The 20,061-nt window shown below is 41.7% G+C and overlaps 1 protein-coding gene across 1 annotated transcript in view; it reads left to right on the forward strand.

Annotated features, from left to right (window-relative positions):
* The window catches only part of arb2a (ARB2 cotranscriptional regulator A), a 269,788-nt gene extending 265,641 nt beyond the window's left edge, over positions 1 to 4,147 (forward strand). Inside the window, exon 11 of the mRNA XM_080047168.1 lies at positions 1,554 to 4,147. Coding sequence (XP_079903294.1) covers positions 1,554 to 1,714 — 161 coding nt within the window. The 3' untranslated portion in view covers positions 1,715 to 4,147. The remainder of the gene's footprint in view (positions 1 to 1,553) is intronic.
* The last annotated feature ends 15,914 nt before the right edge of the window (positions 4,148 to 20,061 follow it).

A 20,061-nucleotide genomic window follows, 5' to 3' on the forward strand; every position in this document is an offset into this window, starting at 1 on the left:
TCCTAATTGTATCCCTGCGGCCTTCCAGTCTAGTTTTTATAGCTGATCGCATGTACACAGACAAGAGGGAAGGAGAGAGGCACTGAAGAGAGAAGCACAGGTATTTTTAATGTACTACTGATTTGACGGGTCATGGTTTTCAACCCTTTTCTGCCGGGACCAGTTTGTTTTCATACTACCCTTACTGATTTCAGATACTGAGAGAGTATCCTTTTTATTTTGAAATCCCCCAGGGAAAATTGTAGGGACCCTTAATTCCCTTATCTTAAAAACAAAGGCAGGTCAATAGACAAACAATAACTAAAGGAAGACAGTCTTAAGTATGCAAATAAGAACATAAAAGAAAAGTCATTACTTCAAGGCCTGTATTTACTCATTCCCCTTGTCTGTACACATTTCTCTTAGATCATTCTATCATGGGATGACACTCTTAATATCATCATGTGGCAAACCTATTTTCCCTCTGGGAAAGAAGACGACACCTCAATATTGCTTCTCTCAAGTCCAGTTACGGTTGTGTTGCTAAGCAGCTGAGCCGCTAGCCATCGGCGGAAGATATAAGCTGTTATCTGTTAGTGCTCCTGCTGAATGGCTAGCGAGTAGACGACTCGGGCTACAGCCAGGATCTATCTCCTTATCTACTATGCCCGTGGAAGACTGTAGCAGGCATAGTACCTGCCAGCAGGTTTAAAAGCTATTCAAATAAAAAGTTGGCAAGGGATACCACAACCACTGAGGCGGACAGAACCCGAGGTGCATGTACCAGATTTCAAGCTTGAGTGTGACCCCCAACTTGGGAACTGGCTAACCTGGAGGAGGTCAGAGGGAAACCCAGCACTGCTGCACTGCTCCCCCCCACCACCACCAGACCACTTGATATGCTCACCAGTTACCTCTCTGCTGCTTGTGTCTTGCCTATCCTCAATCAGCCCTTTTAGAATGAATGACTATCGCTTCACTGCTTTCGCTTAGTGCAACCCATTGTGCCCAAGGCTGGTTTTGTCAGAAGGCCCAATATGGAAAGAAGAGCAGTGCAGTGGTGTTGATTATCAGGTATCCGCTTGGATAACATATTGAGGCCGTCCCATTGGACTAATAGGTCATAGGCTGTCATGGCTCTCATGCATAAGGCTTTAGGGCTGGAATGGAGACATGCAAAGGATTGTGGGACTGGTGAGCCTTTACGGGACTAAACAATCTTATCTTATGTTCATTTACTTTCAGCTTTTGTGTTGCCACAGTAAAGACCGGCGTAGTAGAGCTATATGTTTTTGATGATGTAATACTATCTTTATATCCTTTGGCTGCAGTATTTTGTGAACCCAGCTCATGCTTATTTGTGTGTGTGTGTGTGTGTGTGTGTGTGTGTGTGTGTGTGTGTGTGTGTGTGTGTGTGTGTGTGTGTGTGTGTGTGTGTGTGTGTGTGTGTGTGTGTGTGTGTGTGTGTGTGTGTGTGTGTGTGTGTGTGTGTGTGTGTGTGTGTGTGTGTGTGTGTGTGTGTGTGTGTGTGTGTGTGTGTGTGTGTGTATGCTTCCTTTCCAATCCATGTCTAGGCACAGAGAGGCACGAGCTGACCTCCTGGATGAGCTTCAACTCAATCTTCAGGTTCTTCAGTGACGTGCTGGAGGTGAAGGAGGACGAGGAGGCCGAGGAGAGCTCCAACATTGTCACCACACGCAGCAGCTCCCTCAAGAACAAACACCAAGACTTGTAGAGAAGAGCCAACACCAAACTGACCGGGGAACAGCAAGAGGAGAGGGAGTGGAGTGGAGTGGAGAGGGATAGGAAGGGGCTATAAGGTTCCAGATCCTCTCTGCTATTTTGACTTTTTCTGTAACCTCTTTGCTCAGTATTTCTCCCCAGAGTGTCGTTTTCTTCCTTCCAGCTCTCCCTGGCTCTGCACACACACGCACGCACACATACACACACACATGCATGCACGCACCCACGCACACACACACACACACACACACACACACACACACACACACAGCCTTGTTGTGAGACGCGAGAGGACAGGGTCACCGTGTATACATCACAATAACGTTTTGCATTACTTCTAGATGAGCGCAACTGTCAAAGCAATACGGGGGCCGAGTGTTTAGCGCTGCCTTCCCGTGGGCGGTGGCCCTGACTGCGGGTATACAGGCCACAGCAGCACAGATTAATGCTGTCAGGCGCTGTGCACAATGCTCTGTGGTGCACCTCTAATTGTCCTGACATCAGCCTGAACTGAGCTAATGCCCTGCCTGCCCTCCAGTCTGCACTGCTCACACACACACGCACACGCACACACACACACACACACACACACACACACACACACACACACACACACACACACACACACACACACACGGTCCTAAAGCTTGAGCTGCTTACCGCTCAAATCAGCTCATGCTGTACTGTATATGCTAAGGTTCGATAATATCATTTCAACCTATACCCATTTTCCTTTTCTTATTTTAACACCACAAATGATTTTACCAAGAGGGAACACACACTCTTGACTGGTGACCATTTTATTTTTATTTTTTAAAACTGTTGTTTTTATGAATTTTTCAGTCTTTTACTCCTCCACACATGCAGTCAGCTTAAGATTTTTAAGCCAGACTTTTCTCATCCATCTTTGTGTAAAATGTGGCTCTGACCTTTGCCATATATATCTGGGATTGCAGTGCTTATAATAAAGATTCCTTTCTTTTTTTCATTTCTCAACCTTGAGCTACATGTCAATGCAATGTCTCGTGCACGCATTCACAGTGTGTGATTTTCTTTTTTTTTAATAGTAAGCCAATACCTTACAGAGCTGTTAAGTGTTAACTTTAAATCTCTAGGTTTCATTTGTGGGGAGTACATATCTGTGTTTATTATAAATATATTTCTTCTTTTTTTCCCCTTCAATTTGAGATGGTTGAAATGGATGTCTCTGGATGATTGAATGTGATGAAAAACACAACCTGTGCTGAATATGGGAAAATTCAGGAGACTGGGCATATTTAAAATGACTTAAAGTCAAGCATCAAAATGGGTTAGAGGGATATCTCATTTTAACAGGAGCCAGAAGTCAGCTCAGAACACTCATAAAGCCCCAATATATCGCCTTACACATGTCAGGAAATCCAAGATTTCAATATTATTCTAAGCCTGAATGATATTTCCTTAGATGTTGGAGGAACGTAACATATCTATTCTTTCCCCCTTTTTTCCCATCCATTAAAAAACTCCTCTTGTGTACTTAGACGTGACAAAGTCGGCTCCCCGCTCTGCTGCACATAATCAGACTATGTGACACAAACATGATAAAAATGTTTCCATAAGGACTGCTGTGTGCTTTATAAACCACTCAGGGCTTAATGGAAGACATTTCTAATGTGTTATGACATTAGTAAAAAAACTTAATCTTATGATACCTTAGACACATTCTCAAATATGTACTTTTCTCTTCTTCTTTTTTTTTCTTTCTCTCAAATAGTTACCATTGTCTAACTTTTAACACTGTGAAATTCACTGTGTGTATGGTGTGAAGGCTTTTTGTGGATTATCTTCCCCTCTGTAATGAGACAACTGTGGCGGATGGTTGCAGGCCTAATTTCCTTTTAATTTGATTCAGATCTCTCCAGGTTTCAGCAAAGAAGAAGTGTGCTTATTATTTGATTTGATGAGTTTCGTTTCGAGATACCATTGCTCATCTTTCTTTTGCTTTTCAGCTACAATCAGTTTTCTTCCCTCCGTAATTTTGTATATTGTTGCCTTAGGAATAAACAAGACTCTGTTCACTGTTTTTTTTAATAATATCCAGCAAGCCATATAAATGTGAATGGAAATGAAGACGTGAGAGCAGCCTCAATCCAAAGCACAGTCTGCAAATAAAAGAGGACTCATTTTGCCAACTGCTCTTGAAGACATTCTTCTTCTTCTTCTTTTTTTTTTGCAGATGGTTTATATGTTGTATTGCTGTTAATGAACACACCTTTTTAGTTTAATCACACTGTAGGCCTTTGGGGTTTTTATGAAACCGCAAGTGTTTCTGCCAGGTCACGTTTTTTTTTCTTTTATCCTCAACTGTTTATCTCATTCTGGTTTGGATCCATGTTGGGTTTTTTTTAATGGCTGTTTGTCAGTAAAAATGGATTTTAAAGTGTCTGCAACAGCAATTATTTTACAGGATTGATTTCATTTTTCTAATTAACCTATTAAACCTGCTGAAAGCAAATACAATTCACTTTTGCATCTTTGTGTGTAAACTGTATGCCATAATATTGTCCTATTTCAATCTTAAACTGTTACTGCTTTTTTTCGTTTCTTTTGCTAAATGTTTTTTTTTTCTTCTGCCCAATCATCTGAAGCATTTAACTGATGAGTAACTGAAAAAGTTTAGAATAAGGATTCCCGGGAAATGTAACAGCAGTATAGGATTAGAAAGCAGGTGCGAGTGTAAAAGGAGATGTCGAGAAGTGTGAAGTGTTTGCAGCAGCGGCACGAGAAAGTCGAGACCCGAGTAAAAAAATACCTGAGTCCACATCTCACATGACATCTAATCTAATCCAACCGGGCGGAGTTGGATGTCTTTTTTGAAAAAAAAATCCTGACCATTCCAATCAGTGTTTTTTTTTCATTTATTTAAAGTTGATAGCCTTCGATACAAGTTTCAAAAGGTTGGTCAGGCTACTCTGTGAAAGCGCTAATATCTTAAAAAAAAGTGATTAGCCAACTTCTGTTGGCTAATCACTAATCGCTAATCAGTGTGTCTAAAGGAAAACAAACTACACACAGAAATTGTCCCCCCCCCCCCCCCCCCCCCCCACCACCCCCCTTTCCAACTTTGCGAGGTTTTACAGCATCATTTGTTTTCACACGGTGAAACCGATCAGGTCATTAAACGCCCCCTCAATAAATCTTTAGAAATCTTTTCCATTAACCCCTGGACAACAAGTGGAACCAGGCGAGTCCCCCTTCGCACCGTGTCAGGCCGCTGATTAAAGAGAGGCATTCAATCACACACACACAAGTGAGTTACACTCAACTTTCTGTCTTTAAAAAAAAATATGTCTTCAGAAATGTCTGAGAACAAACTTCACCCGGTGTTATTGGGGAAAGAAAATCTCCATTCTTCTATTAGTGAGACTGTTCTGTGTTTAAAATAATCTGCCATCTGTCCAAAGCAATGATATAGCCTGGAAGATGATCACCAGTCAGTCATAATTAAAGGCAGACGACTAACACGCATTGAATTAATGATGAATTAATATTCGTCCAGGAATTATGTTATGCCTTGAGACTTTTTCAGTATTTGTTGAGTTGTGTAAAGTAAGTTTAGGAATATGTTCCTCAATTGTCATGCCCGTTCCAATACTAGGCAAAGTGCCGAGAAAATAAGTATTTGTATGAAGTAGGCCTAATAGCTGAATATGAATCTATTCTGTGTCTTAGTATTTGGCCAAATGGAAATCCAAATTATCCATAGTCGATCATTTTAGGGACCTGTTTGTTCCGATTGATGCACTCATGCGTTACATTGTCACGTGTGTTACGTCTCCTAACTTTTTGAAGACAGTGATGGTCTCTGCGGTGCTATAATACTTCAGGCTGTGTCGGTGGTCCCCGAACCTCCCCGGGAGGACCCTCTGTAAGAAGGGATCCCCGAAACCAACCGAAGAAAAATGCCTGGGTCGTTTTGTCTTTTTAACTCGCTAGAAGTGAGCGCAGTGCGGTGAATGCGAAAGAGGTATGACTGATTTGATAATAGGTTTTTCATTCCGCCAGCTATTGTCGTCAACTCAGCGTACAGCAGTTACAGACAGCTCCACACTGAAGCATATCTGCGACAGAAAACAACATCAGCTGCGGAGCTTTAGGACGAAATCCTGCCAGATGGGGGGTCTGCTGCGCTGTAAGTACTTTTTTTGAGGAGTGGGTGTGGGTGGGATGGGTGGGGTCGTTGACATGGAAAAGTTGGGGAACCCCTGTGTGCTGCCACAGCCTGATATTTTAATTTTTTACTTGAAGAGAGTTGTTGTCACGCTTGCTTGCCCACTCTGATATGCACGCCAGCCATCCCTGCAGAAGATGAACTCTTTCTTCCAAAGGAACCAGGCATTAGGCAAAGTTGGAATGTCACCCCTCTGACAGCCCCCTTCACAAACACACACACACACACACACACACACACTCCTTCAGCACTCCTCCAGCGGATCACTGTCAGATCACTATTTGCATAATTATATGCTCAGCTCAGAAGAGAAAACTAACCCCCAAATTTTACGGGTCAACTAACTGCAACAATCAATGTTTTATCGGGTATACTAAGGGGAAAAATGTCTTGAACAATCATGGTGGAGGAACTCTGTCTCTCCCTCTCGCCCCTTCTCTATCAACTCAATTCAATTACTTTATTGGCGTGACTGCTTATCAGAAACAATATTTCCAAGGTAGTTTAAAATATATAAATTCACCCCCCCCCCCCCCCACCATTTCTTTAAAAAAGACCAACCAAACTCTCTCTCTCACTCTCACTCTCTCCCTCTCTCCCCCACTACGTGAGCAAATACTTTTTTCATCCATTGACTGGTGAGGGTGAATGTTTGGCTTAAGCTTGTTGGAGGTGCATTCAAGATTGTATCCCTTCTTCCCCCTATTCTACACTTTCTTTCTCTGCCCAGCTCTGCACTGTTCATTTCGTCGGCATTTGGAAGGTCTTTAACATATATGCAGCTTTCACCGGAGCACCATAACTCACTGGCCGGTTTCGTTAAACATCATTACATATTCATTGACTCGCAGAGAAACCATTTAATCCAGTGGAAACAACTCCTCTTCAAACGCCTCTCTCCTTCTCTATTCTAATAAGGGGACTCGAAGACATGAGACAACACTTGGGGCCGCATGCATTATAGGCTTCATATAGGAAAGAGTGTGTGACTGGGCTTTATTCTGCGGGACAGGGGAGGTGAAGTACAGATGCGGGTATATGGGCACAGGTGTTGCACCAAGTGGGGTCCCAAAGTGAGCTGCTGCATGGGGCTCTTAAAAACATGCAAATGTATACTTTTTATATCACTTTAATGATGGGAATAATTTGCTGTGCCAGGTATCACACATCATACATCTATTGATATTATGCACAACTGCAGGAAAACTCCATTATAGAGTTCCTGCTATTAAAAAAAACGATACCCCAGGCTCACACACAGACCTTTGCTCTCACCTGTCTTGGGGCTCCTATGAAAAAGGAACTATCATAACCATAATGTGTGGAAATATGCAAAGCAAATCGGCCATCCCAGCAAAATTGCAATCCCCCAGGTTATTATAAGAAGCGCGAGGCTTGTAGAGAGGTGAAGAGTAAAAAAAAAACATGCCTTCATAGACCAAAATCCCCGAGACACACAACTAGGATGAAGTCCCTTTAGGAGTGTAATAGGAATATTACCAGAGTATTTTAGTGGTTGTTCGTTCGTATTTTCTTTGCTCGGCTTTGCTGTCTAATACTTCTAAGTAGCCACCACTCCAGCAGCATGCTTGGCCCTAATATGTGTGCGGTGCGTGCTCGGGGATCCTGGCATATAATACTCCGATTGTGGGACAGCTGTTGGCAGAGCCGTTTTACGGTGTTCAGTCCATTTGGCTTTAATAGCAGCTTTCAGGCGGACCGCTACTCTATCCCCTCACCGCCCCCTCAATTACACCTCCTCTGATACTCTGCTGCTGGCCTAAAGACTCCTGCTGTAAAAAAAAAAAAAAAGCACCCTCTGAAATGCAATACATTTGAAGAATGGGCTCTGACTTTTAAGATTTCGGAGCTGTACTGTGATGATTTCAGGGAAGCAATGTTAGGCAAGCACCGGTGGAGGAGGGAGGGAATTGGAGGTATAACACAGCTCATTGGCCCACTTTAACAGGCCACCGGCGACTTACTGGGGAGAATTGGTCATTTTGTCTTGATGAATGGCAGGCGAGATGAAGGGGCTCTAGGTAGGCCCTGGGATCGGGCCCTTTCTCAGGCTGTAAAATGCGACTGGATATCTGAAAACTTAAGAGCACTAATGTGTGTTATTTTTCACTGTGTAATTTGTCAAATTTCAAATATCAAATTTAAAAATGCCAATTTTAATTACAAACGTGTGTGTCAGCGTGTTTTTCGTGTCTTCTTCTAAGATAAGTACTTAGCCCTATGCACCCCTCTTTTATTGTGATGCGTAAAGACGAAGTCTCTCAGTATTTTTTTTTTCATGTTACAAAAAAAAAGTTGAAGGGAGCACACATTGTGCTGCTCAAAGATCTCAGACTCATCTTTAAATTATCTCCAAGTTTATATAGTATTTCTTCTGACTGCGAGGACTTATGTGTCCCTTCGATTGCAAAACAAAGTTGTAAAGGACCAATAATTGCTCACAAAAAAAAAATGCAAAGGAACTTTCGTTAATGGAATGTTATTTATTGTTATTTAATGAGGTTGATATTTCTAATTGTACTTTTCATACCGACCTAATAAACTGCTCTAAAATATTATGAATACATTAATTATTATATGAAATCTGCATAAGGACAATATGCCATATTTTCAAAAAAATTATTGTATAAAATCTAACAAAAAACTAATATGTATCCCAAATCTTAACAGAAAACCAGATAAATTATTTTCATGGAAACGAACAAACAAAATACATTTCATATATTTTATAACCTCTTGGATAATCTGTTAAAATTACGGGCTTCGTTGGAACAATATTTAAATGACACGACAATTATACAATAAGAAATATCAATCGGAAAGGAAAGTGGTTGTAGATAAGAAGATGCATAAGGTAATCATTAACGAAAATATATATTTATATTTGTTAAGATATTTTTTGCATTTGTTACATTTAATTCTTAGTCTGCTAAAAGTTGACTGACTTTGTTTGAAAAAGAGAAGTGGAAATGTCATCGGAAAGTGGATCATAGTCCATTCTGTAGGGGACGGGGGACGGATCACTTCTCATTATAAACCATTGTGTTTCTACTAACAACGCATCCAGAAGTTTAACGTCACCCATAAGCAAACATAACGTGCAAATAGTCTTATATTAGACGACCATAATAAATCGATGGAGGTCGACCGTATAAGAAACAATATTTTCTTGCACTTAAACAAACGAAATAATGAGGGATTTCCAGGACTCCTTCAAGTACAAACCTCCCGAAATCGATATTGCATTGGAGTTGGGGAGATATCGATTAGTTGGTGGTTAAAGAAAAGGCCTTGACTAACAGTGCAAAAAAAAAGAAAAAGAAAAGATGCAGCCTTTTAATGAATCATCAGCCACACAGTTTCTCTTTGTGAATGTTTTATTTAAAACGCGAAACAGTATTACATCTGGCATCAGTTTTATAGCCTTTTTATATATATATTTTTTTTTCTTCAATAGTGTGAAATACAATATATAACTCCCACAATATCAGGGAAATGTGGCTGGTTCGGAGTCCTTTTAAACTTATTTTAAAATAAAATGATCTCGACTTTAAAATGTACTTTTTCACACAGAAAAAAAACAAAACATTTTAAAACAAACTTATTTAATCTGATTACTGGAAGCTGTGCAAAAAAATAAAAATAAATAGTTCAGCAGTTTTGCTCCTGGTCTGTACCCACGCCAGAGCCCCTCTCTCCCCCGTCCTCTCTCTTTTGGGTTTAAAAAATCACTGAAAAGAAAAGTGTGTGAGTGCAAGGCGATATTAAATCACACATTATAGATGAGTTTCATCATGTGGACGCAGCCCTCCGAGGATAAACACGGCGGTGCGTGGGGTAAGGAGAAGATCCAAGTTATTATTACTGCACTGGCTGCGCCCTGCATCCTCATTACATCCACCCCAAAAAGAGATGAAGCTCTAAATGAAGTTATTGCCATCCAATGAACTCAAATTAGCCGGGCCACACCATGACAGACAGCTCGGATGGAGAGAGGAGGAGAAGAGGAGGGGGGTTTAGAGGAATATAGGTGGTGGGATTGGCAGGTACATGTTTTGATGTGCATTTCATGCTTTGCGAGGCCCCTTAAGTGAAGTTGGCTTCATTTTGAATCTCCGTGGTTAAGCGAGTTAATATACTTGCGTTATTAAAGGGCCCGCAGTCAACTTGCTACAGCCTGCTCTATGATGCCTGCCTAACCCCTCCCTTTCCCAATCCCGACGGCTTAGACTTTGTTTCCATCTATTTCGTTTCTTTATCAGCCATTCAAATATAACGTTTCTCCCCCCCTCTCTCTCTCCCTCTCTCTCGCTCTCTCTCTCTCTCTCTCTTTCCCTCCCTCCACAATCTCTCCATCCGGTTGAATGGCTTGTCTTTCTAGTCGCTAAGGTCCTCATTGTGTTGGCTACCTGAGTCAGCAGGGAGGATGGAAGGGGGAGAGTTTGACGGAGGAAGGACGGGAGGAAGGGGTTAGTTTGACATGCAGGGAGGGAGACAGAGGCGATGATAGGCGAGCGGGGCCCTGTGAGGAGTTGAGTGAATTTACCTGCTACTCCGGTGGCGAGATGTGTGTCAGAAAGAGTGTGTGTGTGTGTGTGTGTGTGTGTGTGTGTGTGTGTGTGTGTGTGTGTGTGTGTGTGTGTGTGTGTGTGTGTGTGTGTGTGTGTGTGTGTGTGTGTGTGTGTGTGTGTGTGTGTGTGTGTGTGTGTGTGTGTGTGTGTGAAGTTAACGACACAGCGGCCAACTCTACCTTATTGCTGTTTATCCCTGCAGCAAAAGCTGTCAGGCGGTGACAGATTGGCAGCTTCTCTAATCAGTGCCCTCTTTCCCTTCGCTCTGAGATCCCCTTCTCAACTCGCTCACTTCTGATCTTTTCACAAATGGATTGTTACAAATAACATTTATTCTTTGGGTGGTGCCTACAATGCATAAAGATAAAAAAGCTAATTTTCCCAGCCCTTTTATTTGAAAATTGTAATATTTATTCTATCATTATTGGATATTCGAAAATATGCGATTCATAGTTGGAGAGGCATATTGTAAAAAAGACAAATAAATAAATAGAGCCGGATTACAGTCATATTCTGGACCCATTTTTAACGTATAAAAATTCACAGCACAGCATCCATAGGACCTAAAATAGGGAAGTATTATTGTCTCTAGAAACAAATATGTCAGTTTGATTAAAATAAAATAAATGTATCCAATTCACCATCTGTAGAATTTGCAACATAAACAAATGCATCTTATTTAAATCAACTAGGTTGCAGAAAAAAAGAAAAAATAATAACTTCATGGCATTGGGTTTGATTTGAACATTATAGATAAAAGTGCTTGTTCTGCATTTAATGGGTCAGAAAGATCCATCTAACATCATATTCTGTAATCGTGTGAGGGCGAAATCATTGTTTTTGCATACTGACCGTGCAGCCTTTACGCAGGACTGCTATACGTATATATTTATAGTTATAATAATAACAACAGTACAATAAATAATCCAGAAAGGGATATACCCATACCTACACTTTCATAATTGTATGCCCATGGATTTTATCATAAACTATGGTATGTGTCTTTTGAGCTGATATTCTTCACGTAGATGAAGACAAGTCAAAGGAATCGGCTGGCACACTAACTTCAAACGTGCAGGGGCCTTTGTTCTGTATAAAAAGCACCATGTCCAACCTCAACTGCCCCCGAGTCTCATGCAGGGCCCCGCTGACCACCAGTGGACCTTAAAAGCTATATTTCACTTAGAGCCTTCAATGGGATTGCTGCTTATCTCGCCAACACAGCGCTGCTGACCTGTAGGCTGCTGCATCAGAGGTGTGTGTTTGTGTTGAGGTGTTGACCTGTCAGGGGGGACTTGTTAGGACTTTAACTCCGACTGCTGGCCGTCTCCAGACATCCGGGGGTGGCATCGATTTGAAACTTGTCCCGTCTAATTTGATGATAACATCCAGCCTGCCCCGGCGCAGCACCATGGACAGCGCACTGTCTTGACCTTGCCTTGCTATCAAATTACCCCCGTCTGGGCCACGGTGGGAGCCCATGCACCAAGTGTACTATAGGCTGAGAGAGAGAGAGAGAGAGAGAGCCTTGCTTCTTCTTCTTCTTCAACCAAAGACAAATCTTGTCTGAAGCCAGTGCATACACCACTCTGTAATACTGTGGTAAATCAGAAAGAGGTTGGCGGTTTACATTGGCTGTTGCGCCAACCGCCTATGTCAACAATATTCAGTTACACTAACACAAAGACTTCATTTGATTCCCTTTTATTCGTCACTGTATGTGTTCCTTTCAGTGTAATTCTACCCCAGTCAGCTTTAAAGTGGATTTAAAACTGGCCTAATTTCGTAAGTACCATAAAATTTGAGGGTCACCAAAAAAATAAACATTTTCCAGTAGTGGAGGAAATACTCTGATCCTTTACCTAACAAGTATTAGCAATACTGCCATATACTGTATATATATATAAAAGCATTAGTAGTACAAGAGTAAACGTCCTGTCATTTAAGTAAAAGTATTAATGTTACCATTATGAATTAAAAAGTAGATTCCTTTAGTTACATTACCCCACTGCCTTTTATCAAAGAAAAATGTTTAACATGTGAGTCAATGAAGTATGTTTAAATATCCTCCAGTACATGTTTCGCAGGTTAAATGGGCATTATCTAACATTTATAAAGCAGATTGAAAATATTTCTGTCACATGAGCTGCAAGAAATTTAAAAAAAAAAGAAAGTCCTCTATGCGAAAGTCCTCTATGCACCAGTCAGGCTTGGACTCAAACCCAACAGAACACGTACAGTTTGTGGACGTGTGTTGAATACACTGCGTCAGTGCAGGCAAATAGATGCTGAGTAACAACAACACAAAAGAGGAAACTAGCAATTTATATCGTATATTAAAAATCTTCTCTGAATACCCCCTATCAACTGGAGCACATACTGTAGTAACAAGTTGGTCTGGGGGAAACCACAATGTCTAAAGTTGGAGAGAGAGCCCAAGGCAATGACGGGATTTACAAGAGGGAGAGAGAGAGAGAGAGAGAGAGAGAGAGAGAGGCTGTTTGATGGAGCTCTACAGCTTTGAGACAGCTTGTTAATTAAAACCCCAAGAGATGAGGCTCTGCAGCCACCGTCCATATCAGAGCACTGCTAACTATACTGACAGCAAGTTACTTAACGAGCGAGCGCCTCAATCCTATATGCGTTTTATCACAGGCGAGCAGTGAGATATTTTTAATTCGTTAAAATCCCACTGTGGCGGTGAAATATCTTGTTTTCTACTTAAGAAATTATGACAAACCTTCCTATTCTCTGTCATTCTAGGGATAGAGCCCAAATGGCTGCTTATGCCTCAAAATCCACACGCCAGCTTAAATGTGGCAAATTCGATTAAGGAAGGGAAGAAAGAGATGTCAAAGAAAAGAAGAAGAGTGAATTAGTCTAGACATAGGTTGGGTGGTATTAAACTCTTAGCTCTGTATTCTGGCATTGGAATTATTTCCACAGAATCAAAGTAGCCTGCGATTTCAGAGAGGCAGATACAAAGAGGTGACATTAAGTCAAAAACAAAAGGCGACTGTGTGTGTGTGTGTGTGTGTGTGTGTGTGTGTATGTTTTTTTTTTTTTTTTGTGAATGCGTTTTCTGATCAATTTCAATCCAGGTCATCATGCGCTTTGTCCCCATGCATTATTCCACCTTAATTGAACCCGCAACCCGCCCTTTGCCTATGCGGGATCTCTGAGCAATTTCAATTCTATATGCATGTGTGAGATGATGGCTTGTTAAGTCGAGGAAAAACAAATACCAAGAGAGCCTTACTCAAACACTCAAAATGTATGACGGGCCCATGCCCATTGTTCAAAAAATAATTGAAATGCTGCTTCCCCCTCTCCCCAGCTCGCTAATAATGTGTTAGCCAAGTGTAGGCCACCTCATGTAAATAGCAGTAAGAGAAGAGCCGTAGACTCGGAGGGAATCAGGTGAAGCCTGACTGGGTTCTTGCTCTGGGGGGGCTGCAGGTGGAGTAGCCCCGTATACAGTGTACAAGCGAACCCGCTGTGCCATACACCACCCAGGATCCATCGGGGGGAGGAAGTGTGTGTGTGTGTGTGTGTGTGTGTGTGTGTGTGTGTGTGTGTGTGTGTGTGTGTGTGTGTGTGTGTGTGTGTGTGTGTGTGTGTGTTAAATGGATAATACAGCTCAATCAACAGTGAAATATTGCCTGTGATCAGAGAGTTTTTTTCTCTTTTGGAAACTTAAATATCCCAGACTCAATTACCCAAACTTAAGTGTCAAATATATGTGTGTGTGTGTGTGTGTGTGTGTCTCCTCATCACTAATGCAATATCACATTTACTCTCTTTGTATTGTCTTATTTAACAATACATTAATAATAATAATATGATACACTAATCAATTTGCAATGCCAATTTACTATTTTGATTGGCTTTTTATTAGAATACTGGAGTTTTCACATTTGTATTTGAGATGTCTCGATAAGAGGAATAGATGAAGCCTAAGTGAGACACTTCACCATTCCTTCGATGCACTTGCACTTATATCTTCAGCCACATTAAAGTGGAAGAAGAGTAAATCTACTCCCTGGGTCTACTCAGTGAGCTATTGGCAAATGAAAATATGGTTCAGAATCATGATTTACACTCGGTGGATCATAACAAAGCAACAACCGTCAAAATTATTAATAATAAAAATAATAATCTCGTGAAAATATGAATCCTTTCACTTTTCCTTCCTCGAACGACCGTATCTTTAAATAGCTGACACCATGTGAAAGATATTGCATCAGGCAGATTAAAGTCAACCGAAAACTCGATATCAAAATAATACATTTACATAGTTTACTTTTAGTTGCAGAGGAGTGTCTTTCCAAAATGTGTGTAAAGTGCATGTTTCTTTTGTCATTGACTGCCTGTCATATTAAAGGCCCCATGCACCTGATCCGTTTGTGGCTGGTGTGGGGCCACGGCTCTTTTTAAGACAGCTGTAAAAGGCTCTGCGAGTCTCCAACACATTCATCAACGTCAGACACCGACAAGCCGCTATTTAGTGAAAGTGTAACTGCAGCAGTATATCTTAGAGCAGAGTGGGCCACTCAGCAAACAATACAGAGCTTTTTTCCCTCCTCGGTTGCAACCAATATGTAACAGATAATAAAATCGGACAGATGATTGTCGGATTGCTGAAAAAATATTTTAGAAAAATTGGTAATTTATATGAAGGCTTATTTTTGATTTTTTTTTCTTATTTTCTTTTTATTCTGCATGAATACTACATGTTGCTTTGAATTACTGCGCCTGACGCAGGCTTCCCCAGAGTTATTAGGAGACATTATATTTCACAGTTTAAAAAAAGATCCCGTAGGCTATAGATTTTGTCGAACTAAATTCTGTGTCGTCAGATAAAATGTGCCCTTCTTTACCCGAAATTAGTAGCACACATCATTTATTGGACAATTGTTAATTAAAGTCATTTTATTCGTATACAATTTACATTTGAAAGAGTGTAGCCTGTATGTTCTGCAACGTGACATTGCTTAAACAAACAATTAATTATCTAAAGCTCAAACATTGTGCGAAAGTCTGTGTTATACCATCAGTTTACATTCAAATTAATTGCATTACTGATCGCTCGTTTTTAATCGATGGGATTCCACAGCTTAGCAAAACAAACAGAAATGTCAGCCGACATAGGATAATGCAATTATTAAACTCCCACGCTCTTCGCAGCGGTGTGGAGTTGCATGATCCGAGTCTCGTCTGCAGCTGCTGAAAGTCCTGGTTCAAAAAATGGCCCTGTAAGAGCGGGCTTGTGTGCTGCGCGGTGGGCTGTGTGGCTGAGAGCAGAGCTGGGTGGGGAGAGAGAGAGAAAGAGAGAGCGAGAGAGAGAGAGAGAGAGAGAGGGTATGAGGCGGTTCTTGTGTCAGAGGGTCCCACAACGCAGAGCGCCATCTAGCAAACAAAGGTAGAAACAATAATAGCAGGGACTAGGCTCTGAGACGGGAGAGGCTGTCTTTACGCACACAGCACACAGGGGCGCAGAGGGACGCCACAACAAAGCGCCGCGGTTTAGCGCTCTCTCAAACACTAAAACTTTGTGTATCGTGCGTGCCATTGCGCGATCCCAGCCCTGCCGTGCCGTGCCTGCTCCGCGGGGCTTACCATTTGTACAATATTAACACACCAACGATCCAACCCCAACCAATCGCTGCTGTTAGTGTAACTGCTGCTTTCTTTCTTTATTCTTGTTTTTCTTCGTGTTGTTGTTGTTGTTGTTGTTGTTGTTGTTGTTTTTCTTTTTCTTTTTCTTTTTCTTTTTCTTTTTCTTTTTCTTTTTCTTTTTCTTTTTCTTTTTCTTTTTCTTTTTCTTTTCCTCTTTTTCTTTTAATGGTTTTCCACCGGATCACATTTTAATGAGCACCTGAGGGGTCAACACGGCCAAGCAGCTGATCAGTGGTCAAGCTGAAAATGGGACAACTTGTAATGTCAGAGTGGGTGCGAGAGGGGAGGGGAGTGGCAGCAGGTGACTCCCCCCCCACACTTGACAAAATCAATCGATACTATCACTTTCAAGCTCCATCACAACGTTTTACTGTGGATGTGCAACCACAAGCAAACAATACGTCTTCTTTAGAGTGCTCGGTTGATAGTTGACTCTTTATATATATATTTATATATAGTCCTCTATTCCCCTCTGTTCCTGCTGAGGGTTGTTAAGAGGTTGGTTTTGAACCAAATAAAAAAGGGAAAAGTGGTATCGTGTGTGTACAATGGTCAGTAATATGCCTCCGACACTTCCATTCCTCACCCACTCGTAGTAATCTTCCCTTGTCATCCTCACCGCAGCCATTATTTCATATACAAAGACAACCGAGTCGTCCTCCCTGTTACATCGCTGCTGGTAGTAATGATGGTGCAATAACAGCTATGGCAGTTATAGCCACATACATTATAAGCAGTAATAATAATAAGTAATAATGATAGCTGTGTAAGAGCCGGCTCGTCAGTGTAGGGGCACAAGCACTATTAGTGCAGCAATCAATGCTGAGCTATATATTTAAAATGATCGAGCCTCACTGTAGTCCATTCAAACCGGCGAACTCTTCTTGCTATTGTTGATCTTAGCCCACATAATTACCGAAAAGGTAAAGAAAAAAAATATATATTACATAGTGTATTATTCCTATACATGAATAGGGTCAGTAAAAGCGTGTGTAATTCTAGATTATTTAATTACAGCCCCTACCCGAGACACATTAATAATACTAATAATCTTATTTTTTTTTCTTTAGGTTTAGGAAATAAAATAAATCTATATAGCCATTTTTGACATATCACTTAAACATGACGCTGAAGTGTAATAATACTAAAGACAACATGTGAGTGATTAGTCGGATCCAGCAATGATATATGAACGGAGGTGTCAGGGGCAAAAATTCTCATATTCGTTATCTTGTCATTCGCCCTTCGACAACCAGCAATTTGTGAAAATTTTCCCTCGGTTAAGGCGTCCAACAACCCCCCACAGCTTCCACATTGTAAGTAAAGTTTAGGCTGCATGGCCACACTTATAACTAGGCCACTATTATAGTTTTACAAATAATTATAATGGAATTATGACTCCTTCCACTGCAACGTACCTCACCTAATTTTATTATATACACATAATGATGAAGTGATAAATGTGTGTCGTGTGTGTGTGTGTGTGTGTGTGTGTGTGTGTGTGTGTGTGTGTGTGTGCGTGCGTGTGTGTGTGTGTGTGTGTGTGTGTGTGTGTGTGTGTGTGTGTGTAGACGCGCACGATGGATAGTGACTGTGCCCCCGAAGTAAATTGGGCCATATGCACGGCAGGAGATTGCATTAATTGATATATTAATTAATATGAAAATAGATTTGCAGTTGTATTACAAGTTATGTGTTATATTTTACATTACCTACTTTTCTGTAGTGATTGAAGAATAAATACTGAGTTTAACAACCTCATTGGTGTTTTATTACACACATAACTGAGATTTACATAACATGAGATTGAGACACTTTAAACATATAGACCTATATTATTTAAATAGCACACATGTGAATTAAAAAACAATGCAGTCGAATATGCAGCAAACGTACTATTACATTAATTATTTATTTCCCTTTGTGTGTGTGTGTGTGTGTGTGTGTGTGTGTGTGTCTTATGAAATAAGATCCTTGACTTTCTGCACTATTACCAAAATTGGAGTACAGCCTAGTAATCAGAAAAGTACAGGCTTGCTCCATGGCCAAGCCTTAGTTTGGTGCTACAAGGAATCCCTTTCAAAAAGGTTTTTCTATCTCTTCAGCATTATGGTGCTGTATACAACTCCGCGAGATTACACCAAATGCTCCACATGGGCATTGAAATAACTTTCTGACAAACCACACTGGCCTCCTTATTTGAAATGATCCAGCATTTTATTTGCACAAATCAGAGGAAACCACTAAAAGAGAACCTTTGGTGAGCCCTTCTTTTGTACACCTAAACCTCCATGATCCACCTTTGTGGTCCACATGTTTTATTTTCTGCTGCATGTTCTGCGGCCCATGCCATGGCACTGAGACCCCACCTTCCCCTTATGGCCTACCCGCCGCCTGCATGGAAGGGAAAGAGTGAAGATGTGACGGGGCGTATTTGAAGTATGACGGGCTTTGTGGTTCACTCCCTTTCATTCCCCTTGCCTCAAATATACGCCCGCTTTCAAATAAGCCTGTTTGGCAATCCCATGCCGACCACCCCCCCCCCCCCCCCCAACACGCGTGCGCGCACACGCACACACGCACGAACGCACACACACACACACACACACACACACACACACACACACACACACACCCTGCCACCTTGACATGAATGGACGACTGACCTTTAGGGCCGTGTCCACTCTGCGGTCCAGTTTTATCCAAATAAGCCTTCTTCCCCCACCCTGCCTCATATGGTGCCAGCAATTCTTTACTGATATCATCAGCGGATGCAAATGAATTTGAGCGGAGTGGGGGGTGGAGGGGTTGGTGTTGGTGTAGTCATGGACAAAATACCACACTGGCTGCAGAATGCTGCATGTGGAGAGATGGGAATATTGAATACCCCGCCACCAGAACCATCCCCAAATTCAATATTGCAGAGAAGGACAAAAAAAAAAACACATTCCTATTCCAGAAATATTGGCTGTGAAATACCAAGAAAAATCGCCATTCAAATGAGATGCGTTTATTTCTGCATGGCCTTTGAAGAGAGGAGAGGGTCGTGTCACTCAAAAGAAGGAAAGGGCCACTCCGTTATAACCCCCCTCCTTTCTGCTCTCCCTTTCTCCCTCCCTTCCCTTGCCTTCCCCTCTTCTCTCGCTCTGACCGACCCCCACTCACTCTCCCTCAAAAACACGCGCGCGCGCACGCACGTTTCCACTATAGCACGCTGGCTTTGGGGGCGACACCGAGGCTAGATTAGAGCTTTTCTCCTTTAACAAGGGAGAGGAGGCACTTCTATAGTCACAGCGGCGGTATGTGGGGCCACAAAGAGTTTGCAACCACAGGGCGACTGGTCTTCTGTAGAGTGGGTCCAAGTCGTGGGCCAACCAGAGAAATTCTCCATCCAACGTATTACTAGGATCAAAACGCAGTGGTTATATTGCGTGAAGAGGTTATTAACCCACAGAGCACACAGCAAAAGCCCACCTCTAAATCTCCACACAGCAGAAGCAGAACCCTGGCATCGCCTGTCTTAAGACAATTCACAAAGTTGATATGACCAGAACACTGCGCGAATGATCATGTTATTATCAGTATGTAGCGATACATCTATTGTTGACGATTTACAGTGTGTTTCTCTACAACCGCTGTGGAGCCCTATCCCTCTCGTGTAAGCCCAGCAGTGTAACATGGAATACACATTTGATGGATGGTGCTGAGTAAGATGGAAAAAAGACATGTATTTATCAACATGCCGCATGTCCTCTGAGGTGGCTGAGGGAGAGAGAGAGAGAGAGAGAGAGAGAGAGAGAGAGAGAGAGAGAGAGAGAGAGAGAGAGAGAGAGAACGCACCAACCACGGAGACTAAAG

The sequence above is a fragment of the Ammodytes marinus genome, assembly GCF_949987685.1.
Source record: "Ammodytes marinus genome assembly, chromosome: 2".
In the NCBI taxonomy this organism is placed as follows: domain Eukaryota; kingdom Metazoa; phylum Chordata; class Actinopteri; order Uranoscopiformes; family Ammodytidae; genus Ammodytes; species Ammodytes marinus.